Source organism: Acanthaster planci, linkage group LG10 (genome assembly GCF_054643075.1).
Source record: "Acanthaster planci isolate LZ-2023a linkage group LG10, COTS_SCS, whole genome shotgun sequence".
NCBI classification, from domain to species: Eukaryota; Metazoa; Echinodermata; class Asteroidea; order Valvatida; family Acanthasteridae; genus Acanthaster; species Acanthaster planci.
The window spans coordinates 2,590,378-2,618,238 of NC_141786.1; the positions used below are offsets into that span (position 1 = coordinate 2,590,378).

At 40.6% G+C, this 27,861-nt stretch overlaps 2 protein-coding genes and 1 long non-coding RNA gene across 4 annotated transcripts; 2 read left to right on the top strand and 1 right to left on the bottom strand.

Moving 5' to 3' along the window:
- Positions 1 to 110: 110 nt before the first annotated feature.
- On the top strand, positions 111 to 13,873 carry LOC110984343 (uncharacterized). 2 transcript variants are annotated; one of them, XM_022244456.2, is made up of 11 exons: positions 111 to 1,032; positions 1,370 to 1,669; positions 2,403 to 2,699; positions 3,021 to 3,344; positions 4,750 to 4,818; positions 5,898 to 5,996; positions 6,786 to 6,810; positions 9,651 to 9,736; positions 11,111 to 11,230; positions 11,714 to 11,796; positions 12,681 to 13,873. In XM_022244456.2, the coding sequence occupies exons 1-11, from the start codon at positions 969 to 971 to the stop codon at positions 12,951 to 12,953; spliced, it is 1,740 nt and encodes a 579-aa protein (XP_022100148.2). In that variant the 5' UTR covers positions 111 to 968; the 3' UTR covers positions 12,954 to 13,873. The 2 variants fall into 2 exon arrangements, with proteins under 2 accessions (XP_022100148.2, XP_022100149.2); XM_022244457.2 differs by lacking the exon at positions 4,750 to 4,818.
- On the bottom strand, positions 10,128 to 15,318 carry LOC147797583 (uncharacterized). Its single transcript, XR_015426865.1, has 2 exons — positions 15,215 to 15,318; positions 10,128 to 10,531 (listed from the first exon to the last, which is right to left on the bottom strand). It is a non-coding gene; the product is annotated as an uncharacterized LOC147797583 (long non-coding RNA).
- Positions 15,319 to 15,963: 645 nt separating this feature from the next.
- LOC110984325 (uncharacterized) lies at positions 15,964 to 27,840 on the top strand. Its single transcript, XM_022244377.2, has 8 exons — positions 15,964 to 16,118; positions 18,657 to 18,947; positions 19,771 to 19,881; positions 21,163 to 21,187; positions 22,525 to 22,610; positions 23,480 to 23,554; positions 23,678 to 23,760; positions 24,688 to 27,840. Exons 1-8 carry the CDS (start codon positions 15,995 to 15,997, stop codon positions 24,967 to 24,969), a joined length of 1,077 nt encoding a protein of 358 aa, XP_022100069.2. The 5' UTR covers positions 15,964 to 15,994; the 3' UTR covers positions 24,970 to 27,840.
- The last annotated feature ends 21 nt before the right edge of the window (positions 27,841 to 27,861 follow it).

The following is a 27,861-nucleotide window of genomic DNA, read 5'->3' on the forward strand; positions in this document are numbered from 1 at the left end:
TATGTCCCTCTAACGGGGCGCCACCTCGTCTTGTGTAGATTTCAGTGAGACAAGCAGACAGTGCACAATGGCTCCGTGGGGTTGTATTATCGATAAGTGGGTTTGCATGGCTGCCATCTTGCAGGCCAATGTTTTTGTTCCATACGGTATGCACAAAGGAGGTTTCCCTGTGTGGAACAAAAGAGCTGTCCTGTCTGATGGCTACCATGCAAAGCGTCTAGTGCTTTGTGTTAGATCAATTAGATTAATTAACAGATGTTTGGTGCAGAACTGAATGCCGCACTTTTACTTTGGGTGAACAAAGAGAGATAAAGTGTTTCGGTTGGCTCATTCTTTACTTATGAGGGACATACTTCATACACCCCAAAGAATAAACAAACCCCATAGTTCAATGATAACTGTATAATGATTATCAGTTTACATGTAAACACTGAAAAAAGGTTGGACTGGATAATGTATGGCTAAATGCATACGGAATACTACAGTGTTATTGGGCACAAACATTTGGAATTAACACTTTGAAACAACCAATGCACCAGATGGAATATCCGTAACTGGAATGGTACATTTAAATAGGAGAGAGACCTGTTCTGGACGTACATGTTTAGTATTTCCGTCCATACAGGCCAAAAGATATCAACTTGAAAAGGAAATCAATACAAATTGTGTATTATCATGTACCGGATACGCTGGCCAATGCACTTGGTTTCGAACTTACTGAGTCCAAATATCGAATTTCATGGTTGTTTACTTATACTCTGTATCGAGTATAAGTATTCTATGGCGATTCGGATCCTTTTCACCCCGAATCGAGTGTCTCCAAATTCGGTGATGCGCGTAATCAAATGAATCTCCAGTACTTTGGATTTCACTTTGAATTTCGTTTTCCCTATAACGCTTGTATCACACGAAGCTTGTCTCATAACACGTTTGTCTCACAAATTTGACAACTGATTTCCTCCTCTGACATGAGGCAGCTGTACGCATTGGTCGTTGTGTGCTTGATGGATTTCACGTTTTACACTTCATGTGGTAAGTGAAAGTAGCCAAATATGTCATTTATACTTTTTATAAATGATCCATACTTGACCAGCCAACTACAAAATAAAAACTGGACGGTATGTAGCTAGTCAGAGGCTCTGCGGGTTCTTAGAAATCGTAGGTCTAAACACAAGGTACACTAAATCGTGAACAGGGGGCAGTTTACAGTAGCTCCCACGGAGAAACTATGAACTTTACTTTCACTAATGTTCCTTGGAGAGCAATCTTTTGGTAAGAACATGATCGCGATTTTCACAAGGTGAATCCTCTTAACCAAAATGAAATCCAAGGGTCATAAGACTGATGTTTGTACTATTTCTTTTATTAGAAACGATTGTGACGGTGGTTCAGGGACAGGATGTAAAGTTGGAATGTGAAGCAGCTGTAACTAACGGCATGACGATGCCACTGTGCCTCAACGGCAATGGTGCAGACATCGAGTGGCTCAAAAATCAGGCAGTCATTGCGAATTGCTTAGCATCGAGAAGTCCATATAAGCTGAACAGCACAAACGGAGTCCTAACCATGCCAAACATTTCAATGTCGCTGAACAACGCTGCGTTTGTTTGTCGTGTGTCTTCAGCAGGAGGAATCAGAATGAGTAACTTCACACTCATTGTCTTTCAGAGTAAGTAAAAAGGACGTCACGTCATGGCATGGAGTAAAACATTGACTTTCTTAGCTAATATTTGGAGTTTTGCTCTGTCCGGTGTGTGTTTCAAGACTGTATACTCAGTGATTGCCCACAAAGGCGTGTGAAAAAAAACACAAGCGTACTCGTTAGTGCAGATGTCTTAACCACTCGATTGCCCTAATGCCTTCCGAGGGAAAAACTGAGTATACAGTGTTATCATACACGTCGGGCAGGGCAAAAATCTCAATATTAATTAATATCTCCCCATCGCAAATCCATCCTTGGAAATGATTTTATTTTTTGCAATTTAATGTAATTTATGCATTTAAAATTAAATGAAGGAATGGGGAATTTGAATATAATATTGTTTCTTACCCTGCAATGTCGCTTCAAATTATGTCAAGTGGAAATTGTTTACTTTTGTGTTTCGTCACTATTGTATTTTAAGGAACATCACATGCTACTATTTTATTCAATAAAGATGAGAAAGGTAAACTTGACAAAGGAGTAAGACGAAGAAGTGTAGTTACACAGTTTACTCTTAAATTACGAGAAGCTCATTTTCAGATAAAGAATTAAAAGACTTTGGGTGAACTATGAACTGGATTAATGCATTGTAGAATCCACTTTATACATAAATGAGGGAATCACTGAGACATTACCTTAGTCACCATTGTGCTAGTTTCGTTATGATTTCTCTAGACGTGTTTTTATTATTTTTGTGCAGGAATCGAATTAGCAGAGACTACTCCCTTGTTGAATAGAATACAAGGAGAAAATGCTACCTTGGGATGTTTCGTCGAAAGTGTTCCTCTAGGCTTTCCAAGCATCTACTTTACATGGTTGGTAGATGACAAGGTTTTACAAGATGTCTTCGACGAGCAGAAATATACCTTCGACTACGACAACCATGGCTGTAATTTGACGATTGATGACCTTCAATTAACTGATGAGGGAAGATACAAGTGTGAGGTTCGTTACTCGCTCACAACGGTGTGGAAAAGTACAACGCTGACAGTAGCAGGTGGGTGAAAATACTGAATGTGCTTTCCACGTTGTCACATTTTATGACAACCCATATCTCTCCTCAAAATAGGCGCTGACAACATAGGCAATAACTGTACATCAACAGGCAATCAGAAGAGCGCAGAAAACGTGAGATGCTTGCTTGAAACTCTTGGCACAGTACCAGTTGCATCGAATACACTTAGCATTGCTGAGGTGGACGGCTTTCCAGTATTGTTCGTTTGATTCTGTGCCCTCTCTTAGTTTTGTTAGTTTTGTCTCATTATCTCGGTTCCTTGGGTGTTTCTGTTCTAATATCAGCTGCATTATTCCCTTACAGTACCACCACAGTCTGTGTACATCATCGACGAGACAACTGGAGTTGTACGGGGCAACCACTCGCACATCCCACAAACCAGCAGCCAATTGTTCACCTGCTTGGCCACGGACACCAAACCGGCGGCAGAAATAACATGGACAATCAATGGAAATACTGCAGGCATGGAGAGCAATGAAGAAGTAGTCGGATCCAGATTATTTAACACGAGTAGCACGATTACCGTACCGCCCGTGCAGAGTGGACAACGAGAGAACCTCACGTGTACAGCCACTGGGTCTGGACGACGGGTTGCTGTGACACTTCGCTTGATTGGTCAACAATCAGGTAATATTTCAGTTGATTTTTTTCAGTATGGGCTCGTTGAATTTCACAGATTATCAGCTAATTTCCCGCTTGCCCTTGTTGTATGAATGATAGAACTGGAAAACGAAATTCGAGATTGGCTCATTATGTGTCAGATACCTTCCATTTACACTTGCCGACTTATATATTTATTTGTCTTCACTGATTTATTTTACTTATACATTGTGGTATGTCAGAGGTTGTGGATAGGAGTGTACAGTCTATCATGAACCACTTCCTTGATGAAAGTGTTTTTTTTTAAATAAACTCGCCGAACTAAAAAATTATTAAAATAAATCAATGTATGTCAGAGGTTGTGGATAGGACTGTACAGTCTATCATGAACCATTTCCTTGATGAGAGTGTTTTTAAAAAAAATAAACTCGCTGAACTAAAAAATTATTGAAATAAATCAATGTGTTATGAAAGGCAGCAATAAAATAGAATCCGAATAACCTTACATTCTTAAAATTAAATAAAAACGGTGAAATAGACCCTCATATAGAGTGACCTACAAAAAGGTAGCGTTAAATTAAGTAAACTTTAAAAAGCCAAATGCTGAAGAGAGCATTATAAACAACGGTATATTACACGGAAATACAAACATGTAAAATAAAAAGAACGAACAAGTCAAAAATATGCCATTTTCAAACACATTTGGGGAGATAGTTAGGATACCGTGGTGATTCAGGCAGAATGCGCCATTCATTGCTCCATGGACGAAGTAGGAAAAAAAACCTTGAAGCCCAAAGATCTGACATACTTCTTATTAAAGTCTGACAGTGTTGGCTCCTGTTTGATTTCTGGTTCATCGTGACTTATTAATATCTTTCACCCATAGTGATCGATAAAATAGGCCTTTACAATCTGCGTGTTAGAGCAGAAAAGCTTGCACGAATAATCCTTTCTTATAATAGTCGTCTTCACTGGCTTTGCTTTGTAACGCTGAAAAGGCTTGAAAGAATTAACATAAAAAATGCGGTCTGTAAATATTCATTTTCCAAAGAAAATATCACTGAATAATATAGCACATGGCTAGCAAAGAACTTTGTAAAATAATACGTAGATGCTAACGAATGACATCTGTACATTTGCTACCAAAATACATGTTGACATTATTCAGAGCAGATTATTGTTTTGAGATTTCCATGATGAAACGGTAAAACTGATGAAAATCTAAAGTGTGGAAAGAACTTTTGGTAAGTTTAGGGGAACAATCAATTGCATAGGCTCATCAGCGTTGAACAGCGTAATGCTTAGGTTTTTCAACATGGATTTTCTGAATATGTAATTTTCCCTATTGAAATGCCTGCAAAGTGAAACAAAAAAGTTACTCATTATTTCATTTGATAAACTGTGTGATTTAACCTGACTAAAACATCGTAAGATGGGAGGAGAGAGAAGTCAACTGCTCAGCCGTCAAGAAATTCCCCAGATTCTACAATCAGAACGCCAAGTGAGTTTATTTTCAGCTATCCAGACGAACTTGCTTTTTAAATTTATTTCTTTCTTTCAAATGATCGTTTAGTTGTCATTTTTCTTGGCTCAGTTCTGTTTTGTAAAACTGGAGATGTATATTCACTTTCTTTTTCTCATTGCTTTACTTGTTTTTCGTATCCATGCCACACGCACTGATACCTTTTCGTTATTTCCGCATGATAATGCCTGGTATTCCAATACCTACGCATGACCCAAAGCCACTGTTTTATTTTTACTCGTATGTCGTTTCCGGCGCAGCTTACTTTTATTTTCACAAGGAAAATGAAATTACGTACCAAAACAAACAGCATTATAAATGGAGCCCTTACAATCAAGATGTTTGAAAAACTCTGTAAATGGAGCGAAATGTGCTTTTAATTTAAACAAGTGGCGGAATACTTATCTGACGACCACGAGAGTGTGTTTGTCACGAGTTAGCCTTGGAATAAAACATAATTATAAGGTGTGTCAAGATTTTGCCTTGCTGCATCCTGAAAGCCAAACAATTCCACTGAAGATCTACTATTCTCTCGTATAACAATCTTTTCATGGGGATATTATAATGGACCGGTATGGCATTATAGGGAAAATTAGCCATATTTTGAGAAAGAAGGAAAGAGTCGTAAACAGTACGTGTCAGAAACTGGACAAGAAATCCAGTTAAGTTGGGAATTTCAACTCAAAGATGCTTTGCAGAAGGCCTAAACTGACTTGATGCCTCTAAAGACCATGTTTTCAATTTTAGTTTATGTAATCCAGCTTTAGCTATAAAAGGGTCATTATGTCTTTCCCAAATTGAAGTTTCTTAGCCCCATGACCCTGGAGATACTAAATAAATCATGATCAGGCACTCTTTAAATTTGAAAGAGTGAATATTCACTCCCTCCGACTGAAATTAGGGACAAGACGAATTCGAACAAAAATTCTGCATCTAATGGATCTGCATTTTACTCGAATTTTCATGGAAGGAGGTTATTCGTCGAAATATATTCTGTAACCAGTTTCACTAAAGATAACTTGTATTGTTCTCTGCAATTACTGTATATATATTTTTAGACGGATCAGCCTTACAGTCAACCCTGATAGTTATTGCTGTCACAGTTGCACTTCTTGTAGTGTTCATCGTGACGATTATCGTGTGGAAGCACCGAAAACGTACGTTTAAATCAATTGATCTTCTTTTTACCACCTAGCGTTATGCATTAATATTACATCTGGTTTTTTTTTCTGCTTCGAGTGTAATACATGGGCTGTGGTAGGACGAACATGTACAAACCCGGTGAACCATAAGGTCAAGGTAACTTGCAGGCTATCACTATGGGTGTAATGTCCGTGCGTATAGACGCTTTTGTACTCAGCATAGCGTGGTCATTGTATCACATGGCCTACCAGTACGTGCTGTCTAGCGAGGGTGCACCTTGCAAGCTCTCTGTATGCCTCATATTTCAGCTATTTCCGTGACCATAGACCTGGCATATGATGTACGGTGAGTGTACTAGCAGATAGATGCAAATTTACTGCAGGCTGCCCCACTTTAGCAAGCCATCTTACCTATGATTGCGCCCTCTTGGACCATTGTTTTAGAACTATACTCTTTCGGTATACATGTACTTGTACTGCTTCTAGATTTATTTTTACGGTAGGCCCACTGGTATCCAAGCTGGTAGAAAATCATTGCTTAAATTTTTCCATGTTACGATCGATGTCATACCTTTCCATGTGGTGTTCATGTATATTGTTCTAGATCAAGTGCTTTACAGTTTTACCTGAAATTTTAAAATTTTCTTTTTGGATAATGTATTTGACTTTAACAGCTCCGCGTGTGGCGAGTAAGAATCTTAGAATGGTGGTTTTCACATGAACAGTTATACAACTTTGAAATATTAATTGCTTGTTATTCCGTAATTTTGTTTCATGTTTCCATTTACTTTTGGAATCTTGCAGGTAACAGTTCATCCCATGCAAATCGGTAAGTAAATTAATCGCTTGGGCTTTCCCCTTTGACAACCATACCAAGGGAGTAAGACTAGGGTTTCCGTTTCTGTTTATTCTAGACTTCCTTTCTGCATAGAGTCATGATCGGGTGAAATGTAAAAGGAAGGGCAACCAACTATTTTACGGAAGCGTCTACAGGACATGACTGAAAAAAAATTGGGCCTGCTATTTCGCTGGGCGGGCATTTTTTATTTACACCGTACCCTAGGTTTTTTTTTCTGTGGTGGTGCCAATTCGCGCATGAAAAGAGACTAATGCTGAGTACGTGAACGGGCGCATGGGATATAACTTGAGGCGGAGTCATAATGTAAAATCGTTAAGACAGTTTAAAGGGTTTCAATGCATGTAACTAAAAACTGGAAGACGTCTCGTGATTGCATAGCTTTAGATGCTGCTAAGTGTTATGTGAGAGCGCCGCTAGGAATCAGGGTAGGCCTACGCAGGTGCAAAACGTGAACAAAGCAACCGTAACTTCACGACCGAAATAATGAGCAGAATTTGTACTGAGTCCTTCGACGGTTTCCCTTCTTCCATGCTTCAAATGCATACACGAAGTGGTGCACCAAGGATTCGTGCGCACACGTTGCTAGCACACACTGGCAAACGCGTGGCCCCAAATCAGCAACATCTCAGTTGAACTGAAAACGTACTAATCTATTGATTACTTGTATTGATTATGATCATCTTAACATACATGCAGAGTTTCTTTAAAATCGCGTAAGGGATGGCCTAGTTCTGCAAGGGGGGGGAATCCGCCCCCTTGGCTGTAAGTGGTCCCCCATACTTTTTTGGTTAAGAGTGAAGTTATGTTCGCATGAATTCCTTTTTGAAATTATAAGGAAAAAGAATGGCTTTAAACATTGTTACAAAATGGTTGGGGGTGAATCTGTTCCCGTGTCCCTGACACTGAATACGCCACCGTATGTCTAAGTGGGGAAAGGGGTTTTTCATGAGGGCACATAGCACTAAACTACGAACCGATCCTGAACTTCAAGGGGACGCAGTTGTTCCTCCAACTGTAAACTATTGAGGGAAAACGGTTAAATGGGGGGGCAAGAACAAAGGAGAAAACAGGAAAAATAGCCTTTATATTTAAAGCTAGGTATAGTGTTTTTTATTTCCTTTAACCTATTTTTGTTACATCTTTAGCGTTTTACTATTTTTATTATTTTTTTGCGGGAAGGCAAGTGCCCTCTCCCCCCCTGCGACGCACATTTACCCATGCGTTACGATGCCAAGTCAGTCTCGATTTGAAACTTGCTCTCTGTCACTAATAAGTTTCCCTTTTTAGGAGAAACGAAAGGTTCTTAAACAATATGTACATAGCTTGTTTCGGTGCGTCAAAGACTTAATATCCAAGAAGTAGATTCGTTCCACCATGGCCGCCTAAAATAATGCTGATTTTACTCAGACGAAATCGATGCATACATTTAGAAAGAAAAACTAAACATTAAACAAAGTGGGTTGATTTAATCCGGGATAGACCTGAACATGCATGCCTATTTCCTGGGGACTCCATAAACTAAACAGGTTCATTACAAAAGAACAAAGAAAAACTAAAAGCACCAATTGACATTTAATTGCCATTTAAGTTATCAATTACTACATTAAAACTACCGCAAGTATTAAAAAGATTCTGAAGGTCCAGAAGTTTAATTCTTATAAATTTATTGATGCCGTCAACTCCTGTCCCTCTAAATATCAGTATCATCAATTTAAAGTGTTTCCTTTCCTTATAAACAATTACCTTTATTTTTTTTTTTGAAACTGCCTCCCTTCTGCAAATAAAAAGTGTATGTAATATAATGTGATTAACTAGCCTAAGTTAAACTCTCTCCGTTTCTCTAAAAAGAGAATAATATGCAAGGAAAAAGCTCTTTTCATAGTCTAAAAAAGTCTGTAGATTTTCAGGGGAATGGCAAGACTCTGAGCCCGCGCCCGATCAGAGTAGAGAACTGATGCGCGTTTCTTCAGGTTTTATGACTAAAATGTTTGATAGATTCATAAGGGTAATTTTAAAATGGTTATATTGACATTCCTGTTAACTTAATCTGCTGGGTAAAAGGTAATTAATTAGGAGAACATCTCTGCCTTTGCTAAATGCAGGAGTGAGGGTGCACTTTTTGAGTAATTTTGCATCTTTGACAGAATGGCGAACAAAAATGTCGGAACGGTCTGAGTCACCCCCCCAGGAAACCATCCCGCATTCTGACACACAAATCTACGCCACTCCCCAGGCGAAATAGTAATCCGCCCGGGCGAAATACTAATCCGCCCGGGCGAAATACAAATCCCCCCAGGCAAAATACAAATCCCCCCAGGCGAAATAGCAGGCCCATTTTTTTTCAGTCAAGTCCAAAGATCGTATCTGTCCAAAACGATGTAATTACCATATGCGCCATTTGAGCTAGCGATACGCCTGCGCAGTTTACAGTAATGTTGGGCGCAGGCTCACCAGGTGCACATGGCTGCCACAGGGCTTGCGTCTGTGCACTATTGTGCATTGCGCAGGCGTATCGCTTGCTCAAATGGCGCCATGCGATTACACTGTTTTACGTGTATACCACGGACGTCATATAAAAAAAATTTTTTATATGACGTCCGTGGTGTATACACGGTGAAGTTCGCCATCTTGCGCCGCGTCGCGGCGCTATACGATCTTTGGTCATGTGCTATAGGCCTATACGCTTTCGTACTATTGACATATGCAGCAATAATGACATATGCTGCAATAATTAAAATCCTCGGTGAAAACTGTTTTTGTTTCCTCTGAACTAACATGCAGGTGCCAATTATCATAAATTTATATTTCAGGGTCATTGTGCAGTTCAACCAGATCGATGCCAACGGACCCGCGGCGGAAGCCAATCCTCCTGTGACAACCGCCATAGAATCGTCAGGTAACGACTTGAAATAACTCGCGCAACACCTAATAAGAATCTCATGCGTTGGCATGGCAATCCAAACTAGGATCAAAGGGGGCTATGGACCCCTTTCTACCTACGTCTACAGGTTGCAACCCCCCTACAAGGAATGAGCCTAGTAGGGTCCCTTTTCCGTGTTCGGTTACAAACAAATCAAAGAGATAGAACTGGGATCAACAACGCCGATTGAAACAGTAATCCCTCCGTCTCTGTCCGAAAACAATTCGAACCCCCCCCCCATCAAAAACTCCTGGATTCACCTCAGGAATGAATTGTGAAAATCATTCCTGGCGCAAACCGCCCTCTCTCCCACTGATAATTTTATACTTCACTCCCTAATGTCATTTCTCTTGATTATCAAGATGTATTTTTGCGTTGGGGAGATGTTAATTATATATAACGGGTTTGCCCTTACCCAACGTATATTTATAAGCACTGTATGCTCAGTGCTTGTCCGAGAGCTTGCGAAAAAAACCTCACAAGCTTACTCGGGTGGGACTCGAACCCACGACCTTCTGCTTACTAGTGCAGATGTCTTAACCACTCGACCACCGAGCTTGCCGGGGTCGGCTGGCCGGTCCGAGTCAAATGAAGCAGCGGGTACCGCGAACTATTATCAAGATGTATTTTTGCGTTGGGGAGATGTTAATTATATATAACGGGTTTGCCCTTACCCAACGTATATTTATAAGCACTGTATGCTCAGTGCTTGTCCGAGAGCTTGCGAAAAAAACCTCACAAGCTTACTCGGGTGGGACTCGAACCCACGACCTCCAACGTAAGGGCAAACCCGTTATATATAATTAACATCTCCCCAACGCAAAAATACATCTTGATAATAGTTCGCGGTACCCGCTGCTTCATTTGACTCGGACCGGCCAGCCGACCCCGGCAAGCTCGGTGGTCGAGTGGTTAAGACATCTGCACTAGTAAGCAGGAGGTCGTGGGTTCGAGTCCCACCCGAGTAAGCTTGTGAGGTTTTTTTTCGCAAGCTCTCGGACAAGCACTGAGCATACAGTGCTTATAAATATACGTTGGGTAAGGGCAAACCCGTTATATATAATTAACATCTCCCCAACGCAAAAATACATCTTGATAATAGTTCGCGGTACCCGCTGCTTCATTTGACTCGGACCGGCCAGCCGACCCCGGCAAGCTCGGTGGTCGAGTGGTTAAGACATCTGCACTAGTAAGCAGGAGGTCGTGGGTTCGAGTCCCACCCGAGTAAGCTTGTGAGGTTTTTTTCGCAAGCTCTCGGACAAGCACTGAGCATACAGTGCTTATAAATATACGTTGGGTAAGGGCAAACCCGTTATATATAATTTCTCTTGATCTTTTTTTTTCTCGTAGCTAATATCTACGAAGAGAATGGCCCTTTCCTACGTCTGAACAGCCACCCAGCACTTCCAACATCGCCCTCTAACGGCGATGGTCATCCAGTCACCAGGAGCGTTCAGCGCTATAGACCCGGTAACAAATTCAAGCATTCTTTCTTTCAAGCACAGAGCACTGATTGCAACACAGGTGGACAGATTGACATCTACATGGCTGTCATACTCACCAGAACACTCTTGAGTCGTGAGATATAAAGAAAATTCGAAATGAATTTCACTAGCCGAGGGTGTTGGTTAAACTCAATGAACGATATCCAATTTAAAGAAAATGACACGCCAGTAGTACTGAAGACACACTGCCTGCGAGAAATAGTGGAGAACATGATCAAAGCGACATTTGTGGGCATCGTAAGAGGTGCATCGCTTTAATTGGGTAATGTGTTCATGGATGTTATGAATGGGACTGCGCCTACACATTATTGCAGAAACCTAGAGTATCCTCTCAGTTTGTTACTTTGGGGATTTGTGATCCAATAAAGTATTTTAAACAATTTAACTGTTTTTTATTCCAGAAGTAATATTAGAAATTTCGATTGTTTGTCTTTATGAAATGACGTAGCGGAGCCTTCTGTAAGCCGTGGCTCGGGAAGGCAGAGTGATGTCCCTTCTACAAGTAGGCAACGACCAACAAACCAACGAGAGGTTTGTGACAGATATCTGCTACATAATGTTTGTTGGTCTTTTTCATGACCCATAATTACGGTCGCTTGCCATTTGAATATGTTCATGTTAAGTGTATTAGCATATACTGTTTGGTACACAATAGATCGAAACGTGAATACAACGAAAATGTAATATCATATATTTGGTCACTAGTCGGTCACAGGTCAGTCCATAATTATGAACTCAAGAAGTTATCATTTCTCTTTCCTTCAGATTATAAAAAGAAACAGGCCCGAAAACATTTCTGCAAAAACGTTTGAGTAATAGCACACATTTTTGTCAGCTTAAATGTGCTTAACAGGCTTAATTACTCAAAATATTTAAAGCTATAGGTACAGTTCGATTATGGTAGTGTATTATTCTTTTGAAGTTTTATAACTGTAAATACAAAGTGTATTGGCAATCCTAGAGGATGGGGGTATATCACCAATTCCTACATTTCCATGGCGAACAAAAATTTGATGCAAATTGTGAACAATACCCAGTGCTTGTCCCAGAGCTTGCGGAAGCTCTTGGACAAGCACTGAGTATACAGTGTTTATAAATATATAAAAATGGAACATAGTTTGAGATGTTACTAAAATGAGAGCTGGGACTTAGCCGCGTGCTTCAATAGGGGTGAATGTTGGTAGGAGTTTTTGTCAAATAATCTCAGCACGGGCTATGGCAACTGACATAATTATCAAGTAATGAAGCCGACGATTTCTGAAAAGGAAAAGGCCGTAACAAATGCGTAGGAGTATGAGTTCAAAGCTTTAGAAACCTTTAAAGGATGTTCTTCCAGTATGGTTGAAAAATAATAACGCTTCTTACAAGTGATATTTGCACGCAGTCACCTTTTTTTTAATGCTGCCAATTTTCAGGGCGTTGTTACCTACATCGATGTCCACCACAGCCGGACACACCCACCGGACGCGCCTCCCATACGCACCGAGCCCCCTACTCAGTACGCAGACATCAACCACTACTTGCACCCCTGTCCAGTCGAGGACCCACCCTTAGACCCATCCCCTTGGGTAGGGGAAGAAGGGCAGGGGACGATTGGCCTGCGGGAGGGAGGCAGAGATGAGTATGCTCCGCCCCGACCAAGACGTGGTCATCCTATCTCTCCCTCAGTTCGGGATTGGCTGAGTTAGTTGCTGCATCTCATTAGCATGCGCGCAAAGAATTTAAACCAGTCAGTGTTTGCGCCCATGAAATAATATCTAACTTTTAAAGAATAATGTCAAACGTGAGAAGAGGTAAAGTTCATTCATGGCAATTTTGTATGGGTTGAGAATCAACAAGGCAAAAATATTGCCCCTAATAATATCCTTTTTTGGTAAAGTTAAGTTACAGACCTTGTTTAAATTCACTTTTTCGCACCCCCAGTGGTATATTAAAATTAATGATTATGCCCGTGTTCAGTGGTTTGAAACTAATAGTTTCGTGTTCCAGATGTATGACTTTCATAAGTTATTTCGTAAACTACGTTGCGATATTACTCCTTTTGACATCGAGAATATAAAAATTATACTTGTGTACAGTTGTGTCCAAAACGCGGAGAATTATTTCAAAAGAGAAACAAATTGTGATACAATTGTATATGTACATGTATATATATATGTTGGCAACATATTAGAAAAATGTCAAAACAGACTTAAAGCTATGCCAGTGCATTAACAGAAATCTTTTAGTTAAAGAACTAAAACTTGGATTTAATAGGTTTACTTATAAAAAAAATTGCATATAGCAAGGCTACCCTGTTAATTAACACAGGGTATTTTTAAAACAAAAACGCTTCTAAAATGTAATCTAGGATTGGGTTATAAACGTCGGCCGATCGTTATACGAAGTTCAATGCCTTAATACTGTCTCAAAGCGTGTACATCTGCTTACTTAAATGCTGTATATATTATGTACTGACAGATCTTTCCGAAACAATTAACAACCTTTCACGTAAGATCAGTAGTTGTCAAGCTTCTTTGTACATTTGAGCAAATGTTCAGTAACTTTTTTTTTAATGCATGGTAAAATATTTAAACCGGATGAAGTGAATAGTAAATGAACGACTCGATGTATGTACTTATTACTGTGATGTACGCAATGATCTTATAGCCCCCCCCCCCAGCTTCACGATCATAACATGACACCAAACAACCAGTGAAAAACGTTATTAATGTAATTACCCAGTCTTTAGTTGGACGCCATGGTTGGGTTGGAATGATAAAAAGATTAACAAAGCAGTGCTCCACGAATAGGTTGCCATGGAAAGCATTTTCCACCGTACACCTTCGAAAAATGAGGTCAGCAAATTTTTCCCGGCGTTTGATTTACAAGGAATGAAGATTAGTTGGCGTATTTCAAGCAACTAATTTAATCAATCCTTTCATGTTTCTATCTCAAGGAATGTCCTCATCTGTCAAAACAAATAACGCAAGCTGTCAACTGATACTCAAATGCGAATTGCGGCAAGGCATTTGTGCTTTCGCTACCACAAACTTCTCAAATGACCTCTATGGCAAACTTCTCCGAGTTGGACCAATAAGAGAACAAATTCCAAAATTGCCCCATTACTGTCTGCATCTTAGCCAGACAAGTGGGGCCAGTAATATCCTAGCATGCTTGAAGTGGTTTGCTTGCAATTAAATACAAATTATTGCTGTGAAAACCCCTGATATGAGACCTACTTTTGCCATTGTGAATAAACTTTTTAAAATGTTCATACACTGTTCCATTATCAATGGAAAGTTTGCAATTTTATTCCCTTCCGTCCAATACATCGGTTTTCAAAGACTAGGTGCGAATTTGGCTAAGACTGGCCAACAAAATGTTGACTACTGCTACAAAGCTAAGTTCAAAAAGAACAAAATGCGCTATTTCATCAGAGGAAGTGATCATGAAATATCGTAAAATACGCCTTTGTACAAATGCCATGTTAAAAATCATTCAAACAAAACAAAAAAACTTGTTTACAACGGGAAAAACTATTCCCAAAACAACCCCATAAGAAAGCGTTCACTATAAGGGCAATGACTGCACATGTGCGTTTAGGCCACACGGCGCAATTCAGGCAACTGTGCAAGCATTGAATTCGATGTCATGAGATCATAGCAATCACCAACGATGGCATGAATATTCAATTTCCTATACCTTAAGTACACAAAGTTTTAAGGATGCAGATCACCACCAAAAAATTTCGGTGGCGATCAAAGTGTACAAAGGGGTTTCGTGGTTGTGAAACAGATGGGGCGTAGTCAAGCGTCCGTCCCACAACTTGTTTCAAACCGCTGATTATATAAAACAGGTTTTGCCCTTACCCAACGTATATTAATAAGCACTGTATGCTCAGTGCTTGTCTGAGAGCTTGCGAAAAAACCTCACAAGCTTACTCGGGTGGGACTCGAGCACCTACGACCTCCTGCTTACTAGTGCAGATGTCTTAACCACTCGACCACCGAGCTTGCCGGGGTCGGCTGGCCGGTCCGAGTCAAATGAAGCAGCGGGTACCGCGAACTATTTTTCCTGCAGGAGGTCGTGGGTTCGAGTCCCACCCGAGTAAGCTTGTGAGGTTTTTTTTCCGCAAGCTCTCAGACAAGCACTGAGCAAACAGTGCTTATTAATATACGTTGGGTAAGGGCAAAACCTAATATATATAATTAACATCTCCCCAACGCAAAAATACATCTTCAAACTGACCTCTCTACACTGGATAGGCAGTTCTGCTCTGCGAATTGAAGCGACTGCACGGCCATCTTAAGCTATTCAATACAATGGTAGTTTCCAAGTCACTGGCTTTAGCGCTGAGCATGATGGCAATTGTGAATAGACTGAAGCTGGAGGCCATTGTATTGAATATCCTATTTGGCTGCGCGGTCACTCCAATTTACACATCAACTGGGGTGATGCAGATTTTGTTTTCCAGCGTAGATCTCCCCCACCTCGAAATAAAAGTCTTTTGAAGAAAATGGTCCAGTACCAGGCAAAATGAATTTCCACATTTCATATGATCCCCAAATGTTTCAGGATAATGAATTCCCTCATTTCATTTGATCCCCAAATGTTTCAGGATACTCATTCCTCAGAAATCAAACAAAAAGCTACATTGCCCATACAGACAAATGCTTTCACTCTCTACAGGAACATTGTTTCCTGTATAGTGCGAATGCAAGTGACGCCGTACAGTTGCTCATGACAGATGGTAAACTTGACAAGTTTTACATGTTTAAATAATCTACGTGGATCGTTCTTTTGTTTTAACATGGAACATCTGTACCTTATGATCATGGCCTGCTTGGTTCCAACAGCTCATCTGTCGTGGGGTGAGTAAAAACCAGTTACAAAAGTTAACCCTTTATTAGCACCAAGACGCCAGAAACAGATACAGTTGAAATGCCATTATAGTTGACTCTTCTCTGTCGAGACTGAAAGTCACACCTGTGTTAACAAGAGTAGGTTTTTTGTCTCTCAAATTACCGGTACTTGACCGTCGTATTAGATATGAGCAGCGGTTGCATTGTGCTCTCGATAGGGAATCTCTGACTGCTTGGTACTTGGTTGAGCAAACCATCATGCGTATAAATATCACAGGCTTTTGACGACATTGAATACATAGAGGTTGATGAATAGATGATGAACAATCTTGTGTCAAGTATTGATTTTAAAGAATAGGAATTATTCGAAGATGATAGGAGTCCATATTGAAGTCCAATCCAGTCACAACTCGTTTGTCATGAGTGGCGGGTGAAAAATGGCAAAGAAATGGTTTTGTCAGAGTTCATCTTGGTAACGTGTGACTTGGCTTGGTTTAAGACAAAACGACTTGTGTTAAGACTCGCAGCGCCTTGCTACGTCTTAAGAGCCACTTAGTAAAGTATTAGGTATTTTTACGTTCTTCAAAAAGATGTCATGAGTAGACTTTGGTTTGTATCCATATATTGTAGAGTGATGCAAGGCTGACCCCTCTAATATAACATCTGAGAAAAAAAAAGAAATTATGAAATACAGGAATCTGCAAAGAAGGAAAAACCAGTAAATAGAACAAATTGATATCCCGCCGCAGCGAATATTTCAATAGTTTCATAAGTCTTGTTCAGCACACAGTTTTCAAATATATCTTTAGGATTAAATATAAAATCTTATTTTGTGGTTCAGATGAGGGGTAAACTGTTTCCTTCCTACATTTTGTTAATGCCAAACACAAGCAAGCGGACTTGGAAGTTACATTAAATTGGAACTTCCATCAGTTGGAATTTATTTATTAATAGTACGTGTACTTGAAATGGGAGATTTAAAAAGTCCTTTTACAAACACGACGCTTGAAATATCTCACAGCTTTGGACGCTCAAACCAACATAGTATAAGTGCACACAAGTCATGCGCACGGAGCCGGAAGTGTTGACCCGTGTAGATGTTAATATACACTCCATCCAATAAGTTCTCAACAACAGAAAATGATATGCATTTGCTCTTCCCAGCGCCCTGTACTCTACGGATGGTTTGTGACAGGTGAACGCATGGAGGTGAGGTCAGAGTGCCTGGGGATTGCAATCCAGTTGATGAAAAAGTGTGTGTTGGTTCACCTTTCACTTTCACTTTATTTTTCATTTTGCCTGTTGGAAATTCCTAAATCATATCAAATGTTAATGTTACAATGATATCATCATCGCGATTTGGTCCAAAATGGCCACACACATTGGCAAAAAATATGCATGGGCGTCGCCAGAATTTTTTTGAGGGGGCAAACTGTCTAGTTAAGACAAAAACATTTAACTGCTGGAAGAGGTTCGATTTTTTTCTCAAGTAAAATGTTCTGTATCATTTTTAATTTTCATTTCTTTGATTGATTTTTCTTTTGGGGGGTCCTTTTCACGGTCTCCCTCGCCTTTGTAAATAGGATTATTTAAAGTATATATAAATGAAAAGGCACCGTAATCTTTCCAACAGGCAGTCTACCAGGGAGTCAAAGTAGTCTACCCCACTTGCGGATGAGGAAATTCATACCCCCGAAAGAGATTTCTTTTGTTTTCTTTTTGTTGGAAGTCAAGCTTGGTTGAGATGTAACTTCCTCTTTTGTTCTTATTAGCAATCTAAAGCCGAATCCCGCTGCATTTCATCCTAAAGACACAATTGGAAACGGCACGCTGAATAAGACTTATGAAACTATTGAAATATTCGCTGCGGCAGGATATCAATTTGACACTGCGACCGCGGCAAGATACAAATACAACGATTTAGCAGCGAGATAGTAACTCGAAGAAATTTTTTTGCAAGTGGTTCTTCTACGCTTCCGTTTTTGCTATGACGCGTGCCTGGTGCAAAATTTTGTTTAATACATTTCCGGCGTCAAATTCGCCCTTCGTAAAAACCGCGAAACGAGTTTGCCCATGAAATTACCCTTAATTAAAGGCTTACGCTTTATCTACGGAAGACCTTATTATTCGTCTCTTTTTGAAAACGCAAAATGCGGTTTAGTTGAAATTATGATTTGGCAAAATCAGTAGAATTGGTAAGAAAATGATTACACCAGATTGTAGGCATCGCATAGCCTATTTAACCCCAACCCCACCCCCCATGTGAAATAATCGTGATTTAGGACCAAAGCGTCGCTTAGTGAAAACGGTAGCGAATTTGCTGATCACTCAGTGAACATTTCTTCTGTCAGTGACTTATAAGTTAGCACATCATTATAGTGTCGTTGGTATGCCATATACCTTTCAGTCATTTTCTGATTAATTTATTCAAGCCGCCTAAAAAGAAAACTGAGTCTTTACAACACATGGCATTAGAAACCGTTTCCAATTTAGTCCCAAATATTATGTGTTCTTTCGCCTTTTCCCGACTTTTCTCTGTACTGACAGGGCTCCCGATTCATGAGGTTACAGAGGGAAATGAAGCAGTTTTAAAATGTGGAGAGGCTGACCTTGGCAACCCATGCAAGAACACTGAAAAGGGTCTTGAATGGAGCGCAAGTAACTCCCTCGTTGCATCCTGCAAACACACGTTTTCCAAGTACCAGGCTCGTGTGGACACCCAGACCGGAGCCCTCGTGATACCTAACGTGTCTCTAGCGTTGAATGGTACTACGTTTACTTGCACATTGCTTGGACGTGAGCAGCCTGGATTTAATGTTACACTGCTTGTGCAAACGAGTAAGTTAAGGGGGAACAAGAAGAGTTTTAGTTTTAATTTTTCATAACTGTTTGTGCAGTAAAAAGGAAGTGTCCTGGTCAATTCAAGTGCCCATAATGCATTCACGACCAATGCCTAACATCGTCAATTTCCAGCCGATGGTAATCCGCCCATCATCAGAATTTCGTCCATTTTGTTTTATCTGTAAATGTGTAAAAGACGGAAGCAACCTTCACTGTCGATAAAGACAACCAAATGGAATTGTTAATATCAGAACTTCTTGCAACCTTCATAATTTCTGATTGCCGTTATGGGGGTAAATTTTAAAGATGCATTCATAAATACCTGGGACATTTTTCTTTTATTCAAAACGCGTCACTTGATAAGCCGGTTCGTAAGTGTGACGTCACTTCAGTTTAACCACGCCCAATGCATGTGCACTGCACATAGAGTTACATGCATTGATCGCCGATTGTGGCGCGTCAGCCGCCTTTTGTGACGAAGCCGTACACGACGCGCCACGAGCGCGCCAAGTTCATCGAAAGGGATTCTATTGGACAACTTTCAAAAGGAATATGCCATAAAATGGACTGGGATGCCTAGAAAATGAAAGTGAAGTTGTAAAACAAAGTCGTTGGACATCCATCACATGTTGATTCCTTTAACCTCTCAGAATAAAAAAGTATTTATAAATATGGATAGATAATTCTTGGCCAGCTTAAACCAATGTTTAAGACCTCGCTCAGGAGAATGGGTGCGAGTGATGCCCGAGCCGCAGGCGAGTTTGCCCTTTACTGATCAATTCTTTGCTTGTTGAAAGATTGTTTTACACTTATTCTTCAGAAAACACGGGAGAGACTCAGTCAATATCAGTCGCCGCTGTCTTGGCGGGCACTGCTTCATTCGTGCTTGGTCTAGTCATCTTCGGCATAGGCTTGTGGAAGTATCGACAATGTAAGTTTTGATTCTGTAATTTGGCGTCCTTATAGCTCATTTAGTGGAAAAAAGTATGAAAGCGTCTGGCCATATGCGCGTCCCCGTTACATCCCGACCCCCTAAGTTAGCCACGGAGTGATATTGTACAGGAACACGATAAACGGATGCACATACAAACGGACAAAATAAATTAACCAAAAAGTAAGCATACAGAGACGCTTCAATACGGTGGCTTCACAATAGTGCGCCTCCAAGAGTTTGCAACGAGTTGGCCGACAAGCGCAAAATTTGTCGCATTTGGTCGGTAGGTTTCGCGCATTGTGATTGGCCAACGCGTTGCATATTCGTGGACGTGCACTATTTTGTGAAATGCCCGTTTGTTTCTGAAGCTGCACTTATACTACAAGCAAAGGCAATCTTGATTTGAAACGAGAGAATGGAAAGAAAACCCAGAACAGTAGGAATTAATCAAAATGGTGTCTGTATATTGTAGCGTGTCCCGCTGAACAGGGTTCGACGCTGTGAAGAACGACACTCAGGTGCAACTCACTGTTCTGGTCACAAAATCTCTGCTTTATTGCTGTCGCGTACACCACAATGTACTCTTCCGACAAGCTCTAAACATGGCCTCTGTTGGCAGGGACTGCGCAGGCGCGAAAACCGCGGGCCGTTCGCATACCAGCGCGGGGAGCCAGCCAACTCCATGCGGGTCCGGGCTGGCGCCCCCACCGGCCAGACCCGCCAGTGCTACAATATTGTGATTGTTTGGTTTTGCCCAGCTGTTCCGGTATGGCGAATGGAGGTGACTCTGACTGATTTGAATTGTGTCAACATCCGTAATCCATTTTGGGTTACTGCACGAAGCACGGCAAATCTACTACATAACTACATACGAGCACACTGTAAACAATAAGCGAAAGGTTTCACAAACACAGTTGTCGTCCTTATCGCGTTTTTGCCACGTTGAAACAAAACTGACTCAATGAAACAAGAAATAACGGGGATTTCCACCTATTGTTTTAACCCTTAGAATCTGAAACAGAAAATCGATTTCCAAGGCATTAGATCATAATAAATATGTTAAGAATGAAAGTAGTTTCATAAATAATGACATAATGCAATGTAAGCTCTGTTCTTCTCAGTACTAATGTAAATTAAGCGTGGGAATCATCAGGCCTTCAAAATGAAACATAGGCCTAGTCATACTGAAAGTACAGCTTGAATATAGCACGATGCAGGTGAAAAACTAACTCATCTTTGTGTATTCACTTTCTGTTTCAACCTTTTCTGTTTTTGCAGATAGAACTTCCTCTGCTGCAAACCAGTGAGTGAAAAGGCTTCCTTAAGCCTCCGTGTTCTGACAGTGATTTAATGTTACGTGAATTATTCATGCAATTCAACTTTGTTGTAAATATGTTACTGGTGAGAATCCTAATGATGGTACAGGCACTGATGAGCAAGCAGCATTTCAAAAAAAATTGTTGAAGAACTAGTTTCCACCTAATCACAAGGTGATTGGACCAAATCTGTTTGAGTTTGATGACGTTACAGAATTTCGACGCATATCACCGGAAATCTAGCTGGCCTTGTTATAATTTGTGAAAGATATATGTGCATGTTAAGAAACAAAAGTAAATGAAGAGAAAACGCATTTTATGAAATTTTCCCTTTATAAATTTCCCGGATGTTGACTTCACTATTTTGGAAACTTCACAAAATAATTTAGGATTTTGCCCACTTTTAATGGAAAAAAATAGAGGACAAATCTCTTAATATAACAGCATAACGGTGAGGGCGCCCCTTAAGTCACAACGTCAACAAATCTCGTATAGTTCTCAACATACCAAGGTTAATTTAAGGTTGCAGCAATTTCGTTAGGAGCTGAAAATGAATAATCATTTCGTTTTGGAGTTACAATGCCACATTACTGCACTACTGGCTCAACTGAAAGTCGAAACACGGGCTTGTTTGCTGTCCAAGATATAGTCTGCAAAGGTCTCTATATATGAGCGTATATAACCTCATTCAGTGCAAAAGTTAAAGACATTTCTTTCAATGTAACCTCAAATTATCTATAATTTGACACCTGGTTAACGCCATACAGACATGACGAAAGCTCATGCATTTCTGGACATTAAGGTTAATGTTGGCAAGAGGATTTATGTTAATATCCAAATACTGTTTTGAAGCTGTGGAGCAGTGTATTCATTTAGGTATTTTAAAGCATTTAATCTATACATAAATTTAAACCCTTCATTAACTCCGGGTGCAAAGGTCAGACGACTCCGATACTAAGATCAAAATATGAGTACCATATTTTTATACAGCTGATAGAAGTTGGTACCGTACTTTTATCAGAATGAAAACGCTTGTAATACGCGCGATTCACAATAGTGCGCCTCCAAGAGTTTGCAACGCGTTGGCCAATCACAACGCACAAAACCTGTCGACCCTTTCCAAACGCGTATTGGGTCGACATATTTCGCGCATCGTGATTGGCCAACGCGTTGCAAACCCTTGGAGGCGCACTATTGTGAATCGCACGTATTCAATGTACCAACGTGCTCGCTATGTCAGAGCACTGATTACTAAGTGGCACGCGTACGCGAGGTGTCATTGGCAAACCTGCTCTCGTAACTTCCTTCCACCGTGTTTATTTAGAGCCATGGTGCTCAACAGACAGAATGATGCCAACAGTACCACAACATCTTTAAGCCCCATCTTGAGCACAACTGTGGGATCATCAGGTAAATTATGTTTTCACGCCACCGATAATTCAAAGCCCTGACGGCAATCATGGCCAAGATGGGGGATGGGTATCGACTTCCCCTTTGGGTGAGATGAATGTCCATGGCAACTCCATCTCCATGTGATTTCACTATTTATGTGGCAAATTTTGATTATTAAGTTCTGGGTAGAATTGTACCAGAAAGGTCAAACCCCAGCTTATATGTTCATTTGTGTTTCGAAAGGAGCAAGTTAAAACACTGCATTTTTCTGAGACTCTTTTTATCTAATCAAATGACATCCTTCCTGGTATAAATTTCATTTAAAGAATAATATGTGACATTTTTAGGAAGGTGTTATTGATTAAATGTCAAGTCGTTATACACGTTTTAGGTGAATTCCACGCACGTCACAGCTAGCACACGAACACGCGATTTGAATGCAATTTCTCAAATTTGGATTATATTTTGGATGAACCTTTAAAACAGGTTATTCGGATGCTAAGAAATCCAAGTCGAGTAAATTTCTAGGACCGAAAAATCGAGATAACCATGGAGATGCTTTGTTGGTCGATGAAAAAATAAGTAAAAACAGATGTAGGTAACCCTTTTTAAAGTGCTGGAACCATCCAGTTTTGTCTTTTTGCCTGACAACTGTGGAATTTTCCAGATTACACCGTGTTTCTTTGTCACGTCAAATTTCGAAGTGAACATTCATTCCATCAACGCGTTTTTGAGTAAGCCGAGTCAAAAGCGTGCCTCTTTCGTGAGGACTGCGGATAGATGCGTTGATGTTTCTTTGAAGTAATGCAAAAAAGTCCAGATTTTTCGTGTGAGGTTTTCGTTTGGACTCATTTCATTTCTTTCGAATTGTTTTATTCCGGTTTTAGGAAACCCATATGAAGAGAGTGACTCTATCCAACTTGCAAGAAGCCATGCCCCTCCTGCATCACCGCCCTCTATCGGTAATATTCGAGCCACCACGTGTGTTTGAACTTGGGTCAGTTGGCCTACTCAAATTGTGAATTATGCAGTCAGACTTTATCGACAATTTTATTACATATGGGCTCCATAACTTTTGTCTCTAGGCAGTAGGGCACTTTGGACTTCTCGCAATTCCGGGGACCGACATATTTCTTCTACCATTGGCCAGCCACCCAACGTAACTGAGGTATATCTTAAGTATTCCATAAAGTATTTCTGCGCAAGTTAGAAGAGACAATTATGCTGCACGCTTACATTGCAAGTGTTTCTCATGATATCTATCAGAAGAAAAAGGTTTCTAAATTCCAGAAGCGAATATTTAAAATGGAGAGCTCAAATTTGGGATTATGATACGGATGCAAAGAAGCAATGATTTACGTGTACATTAGTTTGGGGTATATCTGTCTCTTGGATAGGAAATGGAAGCCCTCATAAGGTCCGTGTGCAAAATCCATCCGTATTAAAAGATAAATGAGGCTATTGTGCTGTATTGTTGAATCAAATTTCCTGCTAAAACTTAGATTTGAACCCTTTGGCTTTCATTGAGCCTTATTTCAGGAATTGGGATAAAACAAAGTAATAAGAGAAAAATTAACTCTGGCTTGCCCACAGACAAATGGGCCAAAAAATTGATAAATAAATCCATCACCTAAAAACACTTTTAATTTTCTTTTCTGCCTTTTCTTGGGCATACTCACTGCTGGTTTTGTTTTTTGCCCGATTTGGAACGCAGATAAAGTGTGTGGTAATGTGTTGTAGAAAAGCATTAAAATGATTGCAACATTTTTAGTGTGCCATCCCATTTTCCTAAAACATTTCATATTACAAATAATATACCTCAAAGTGACTTTTAAACCGTGTGTAATGAAACGCAAACCCAACCAATCTCGTTTGAACATTAGAGATTAGTCTAGAATAGTATTTTCCTACTAATGGAGGCTTCTCTCCGGAGAAAACGAAAGGAAAGATTTCAAGATTTGAAAGAAAAAAGGCCACCAACAGTTCTTTCAGGTGTTCTTAGATCTTCTCTGAACACTGCAAGTTATTGTGGTACTTCTTTCTTCAGGATCACTAACTACATTAGTGTGTGTTTTATTTATGTTTTTTCTTATAGGAATCCCCAGTCTATGCCGAACTCCACAACACCACGGCACACCCGGCAAAAGCCCCACCCATCCGCAACCAGCCTCCCGCACAGCTCGTAGGCAGGGATCAATACCAGTTGCCATCTTCAGCCGAAGGGATGGTGATATTTCCAGACGACTCTGACAGCAACAATGTCCCAAAGGAAGGGTTTGGTGGGGAAGACGCTCCGCCCCGACCACGCCGGGGTACACCCATCCCTCATCCAACGCGAGAGTGGCAACGACACACAAACCAACCTTCCAATGCTTGAATCAATGAACCTAGGTAGTATGTTCTTAGACCACATCGCCGAAACTGCAAGTAAAGTTGGCATTTAGCTTGAAAACAACAATTCCAACACTGAAAGTTATGAAAACAATTTTAACAGGCGTTGGCTGTGTGCACCAATTAAACAAATATTCTGAAAAATATATATAATATGTATGCTGTTTCTTACACTGAAAATAAAAATCAACCAAAATAAATAATAATAAAAAGCATTGTTTGGGGTATCAGACTAGCATCTCTAAATAACCTGACGAGGGTATTGACCTTATATGACAAACCAAAAAGCAACATAAAAATTACATAGCTCACTGGGCGGTTGCAAGCAAAAAGAAAATTATGAAAAATCGATTGCAGTTACACCATGGATCAATATCTTTCTTGAGTATATGCGTGGTTCTGAGAAGAACTGGGGAATAACTCGACGTTTCGAACAGTGTACTCTGTCCGTCTTCAGGAGACTGCAGGATTCTAACTGGGAGTGGAGCTCATATGGTGCAGAGAGGGATCCAGATGTAGGAATTAGCTCAGTGAAGCTTTGAGGCGGGAACAGTGAAAATAGGAACAATAGATGCTGCGCCAGATCCTGTACTGCATGACCTGAGTGTGTGCTTACTCAAGCGTGTCAGTTGGGGTTTGCAGTGGGAGAGTGAACAGCTGGGTGCCAAGGGTAGAGAAGACCCATAGGCTAACTAGGGGGGAACCTAACTGGGGAGTCCTAGGGTATAGGAGACCCATTGGACTGGGATGTGAGGATGGGGCGCCAGATATCGCTGATGTTGAAGCCGATGTCTTGGGGAACTGTGTCGTGCTTGATGATTTCCATGGCTTCTCTAATGCGGCGGGGATACCATCGTTCGATGCTGGTGATAAGTTCAGCTTGGCTCCAGTTGATTTGATGGTCTTCAGTGTGGGAGTGCTTAATTATTGATGACTTTTCCAGCTCTCCCTTCCTGTCATGAGCTTTGTGCTCGTTGATTCGGGTAGGGAGGTCCCTGCCCGTCTCGCCGATGTACACTTTGCCACATCCTGATTCTCCTGATGACGAGCAGAGCATACTGCTCGAAACGTCGAGTACCACTGGTTCTTCTCAGAACCGCAAATACTCACAAAAGAGATACGTCCATGGTGCTACCGCAAACCTACTTTCTATTGTACCTATTCACCATGCAAACCTTCAAGACTTATCTTTGCCACATTGGCAAGGAATTCTGTACACCCCTTGAGTAAGCACACATTCAGGTCATGCAGTATCAGATCCAGCGCAGCACCATTGTTCCCGCCTTCACTGTTCCCGCCTCAGCGCTCCACCGAGCTAACATCTGGATCCCTCTATACACCATGTGCTTCAAATGACTTCAACACGTCTGACTTGCCCTGTGTATATAAATACAGAAATACATGTAGTTAACTTGTTTATCAGACTCAAGTTGGCAGGTGTTATGTGCGCTAAAATAGAACCTTCGAGCAGTAGGCTGTGCATTACCGAATGTAGAGTGCATGGCCAAAACAAAATAAATCTAGCGCTGTACTCATAACTACGATTAAACCTCTGAAATCCAGAAGATCAGTGATTTTAAAGTATAACCAACGGCAACATGGACTGGCAGTTTTCGTTGGAGAACAAACAAAACCTGAGCCTGATTAAAGCAGTCCATTGAAAGGGTTAACTTCCCCAATGCACGTTTTTCTAAGCCCTATCTAGTTTAACGACCTGTTCTGCCGGTAGTAGCAGAGTAGGCAACAAGTTGGCAGATTTTTGTTACCGCATATTCCTATCGTTTTTTTTTATTTTACACTTGTGTGCTTTTGTACATATCATTACATGTCAAGCGTTTTTTGTATATAAAATGCATCAATATCCTGTAGTTTTAAAGAGCCCCGTAGTTGCATGAAAAATGTATTACTAAATGGCTATATACAAGATTGTTCGTATTAATTATTCTGCTTCCTAATATTATTAGGCATATAGTGAGAGATGCACAAGGTGCGTTTAGCTAAGGTATACATGCTAACACCTGTTGCCCTCGAATTTCCTAACCGGGGGGATGGACATCAAGGTTCACCACAAAAACCGGTTTGGTTCAGGTAGCCGGCAGCGGCGCCCCAGCAGCGAAACCATTGTCCAAACAAACGACGATACACTAGTCTGCATTCTGGTATCGCTCTTCGGGCATCTCACCATGCGCCCGGAATGACTGAGTGGGATCATCAGCGAAGTGACAGGTAAAATTGAACACTCGTTAAGTGGATCAAATCAGTTTGATCTGGGGTCGGAATAGCATCACATCCCTTCCCCCTTATTAATCCATTGCCGACCTTGGAAGAAAGAGTATTTTGTATCGTGATTGCCGGCCAAGTCGATCCACCCCAATTTGTGAGGTTCAGGCGTGTACTGGATCACGTCTAGAAACAAGACAAGAAATACGAACCAAAACGAGCAAACATTCAAACACTCGAGACGAACTCCCATATATCGCATGAATGGTCCAAATTGCATTAGGCCTGCATCCCTTTGATGATGTGGCAAGCATTTTCATTTTAGACAGGAGAGGGACATCTGCAGGGAAGATTCGTTACGTTGTATCTAAGAAAAGCAAGGACAATATAGAGGCTGTAAACCTACTTATAAAGAAAATCACTGAACTTTACTTCTTTTTAGTAAGAAAATGCCAAGAAGCCGTTAGTTGTAGAGAAATGGTGTAGATGTACGCAGTTAGCTGTAAAATTAAAACCTACATGAGAGGACAGATGGTAATAAACACATAGAAAAATACGCTTTACTGGAATGGAAGAGCACTGGAATGTCGTAATTGGACTTTTTTTGCACGAGGCAATAAAATAAAGCAAGCCCCGACGTGACCTTTGCTGGTACTAA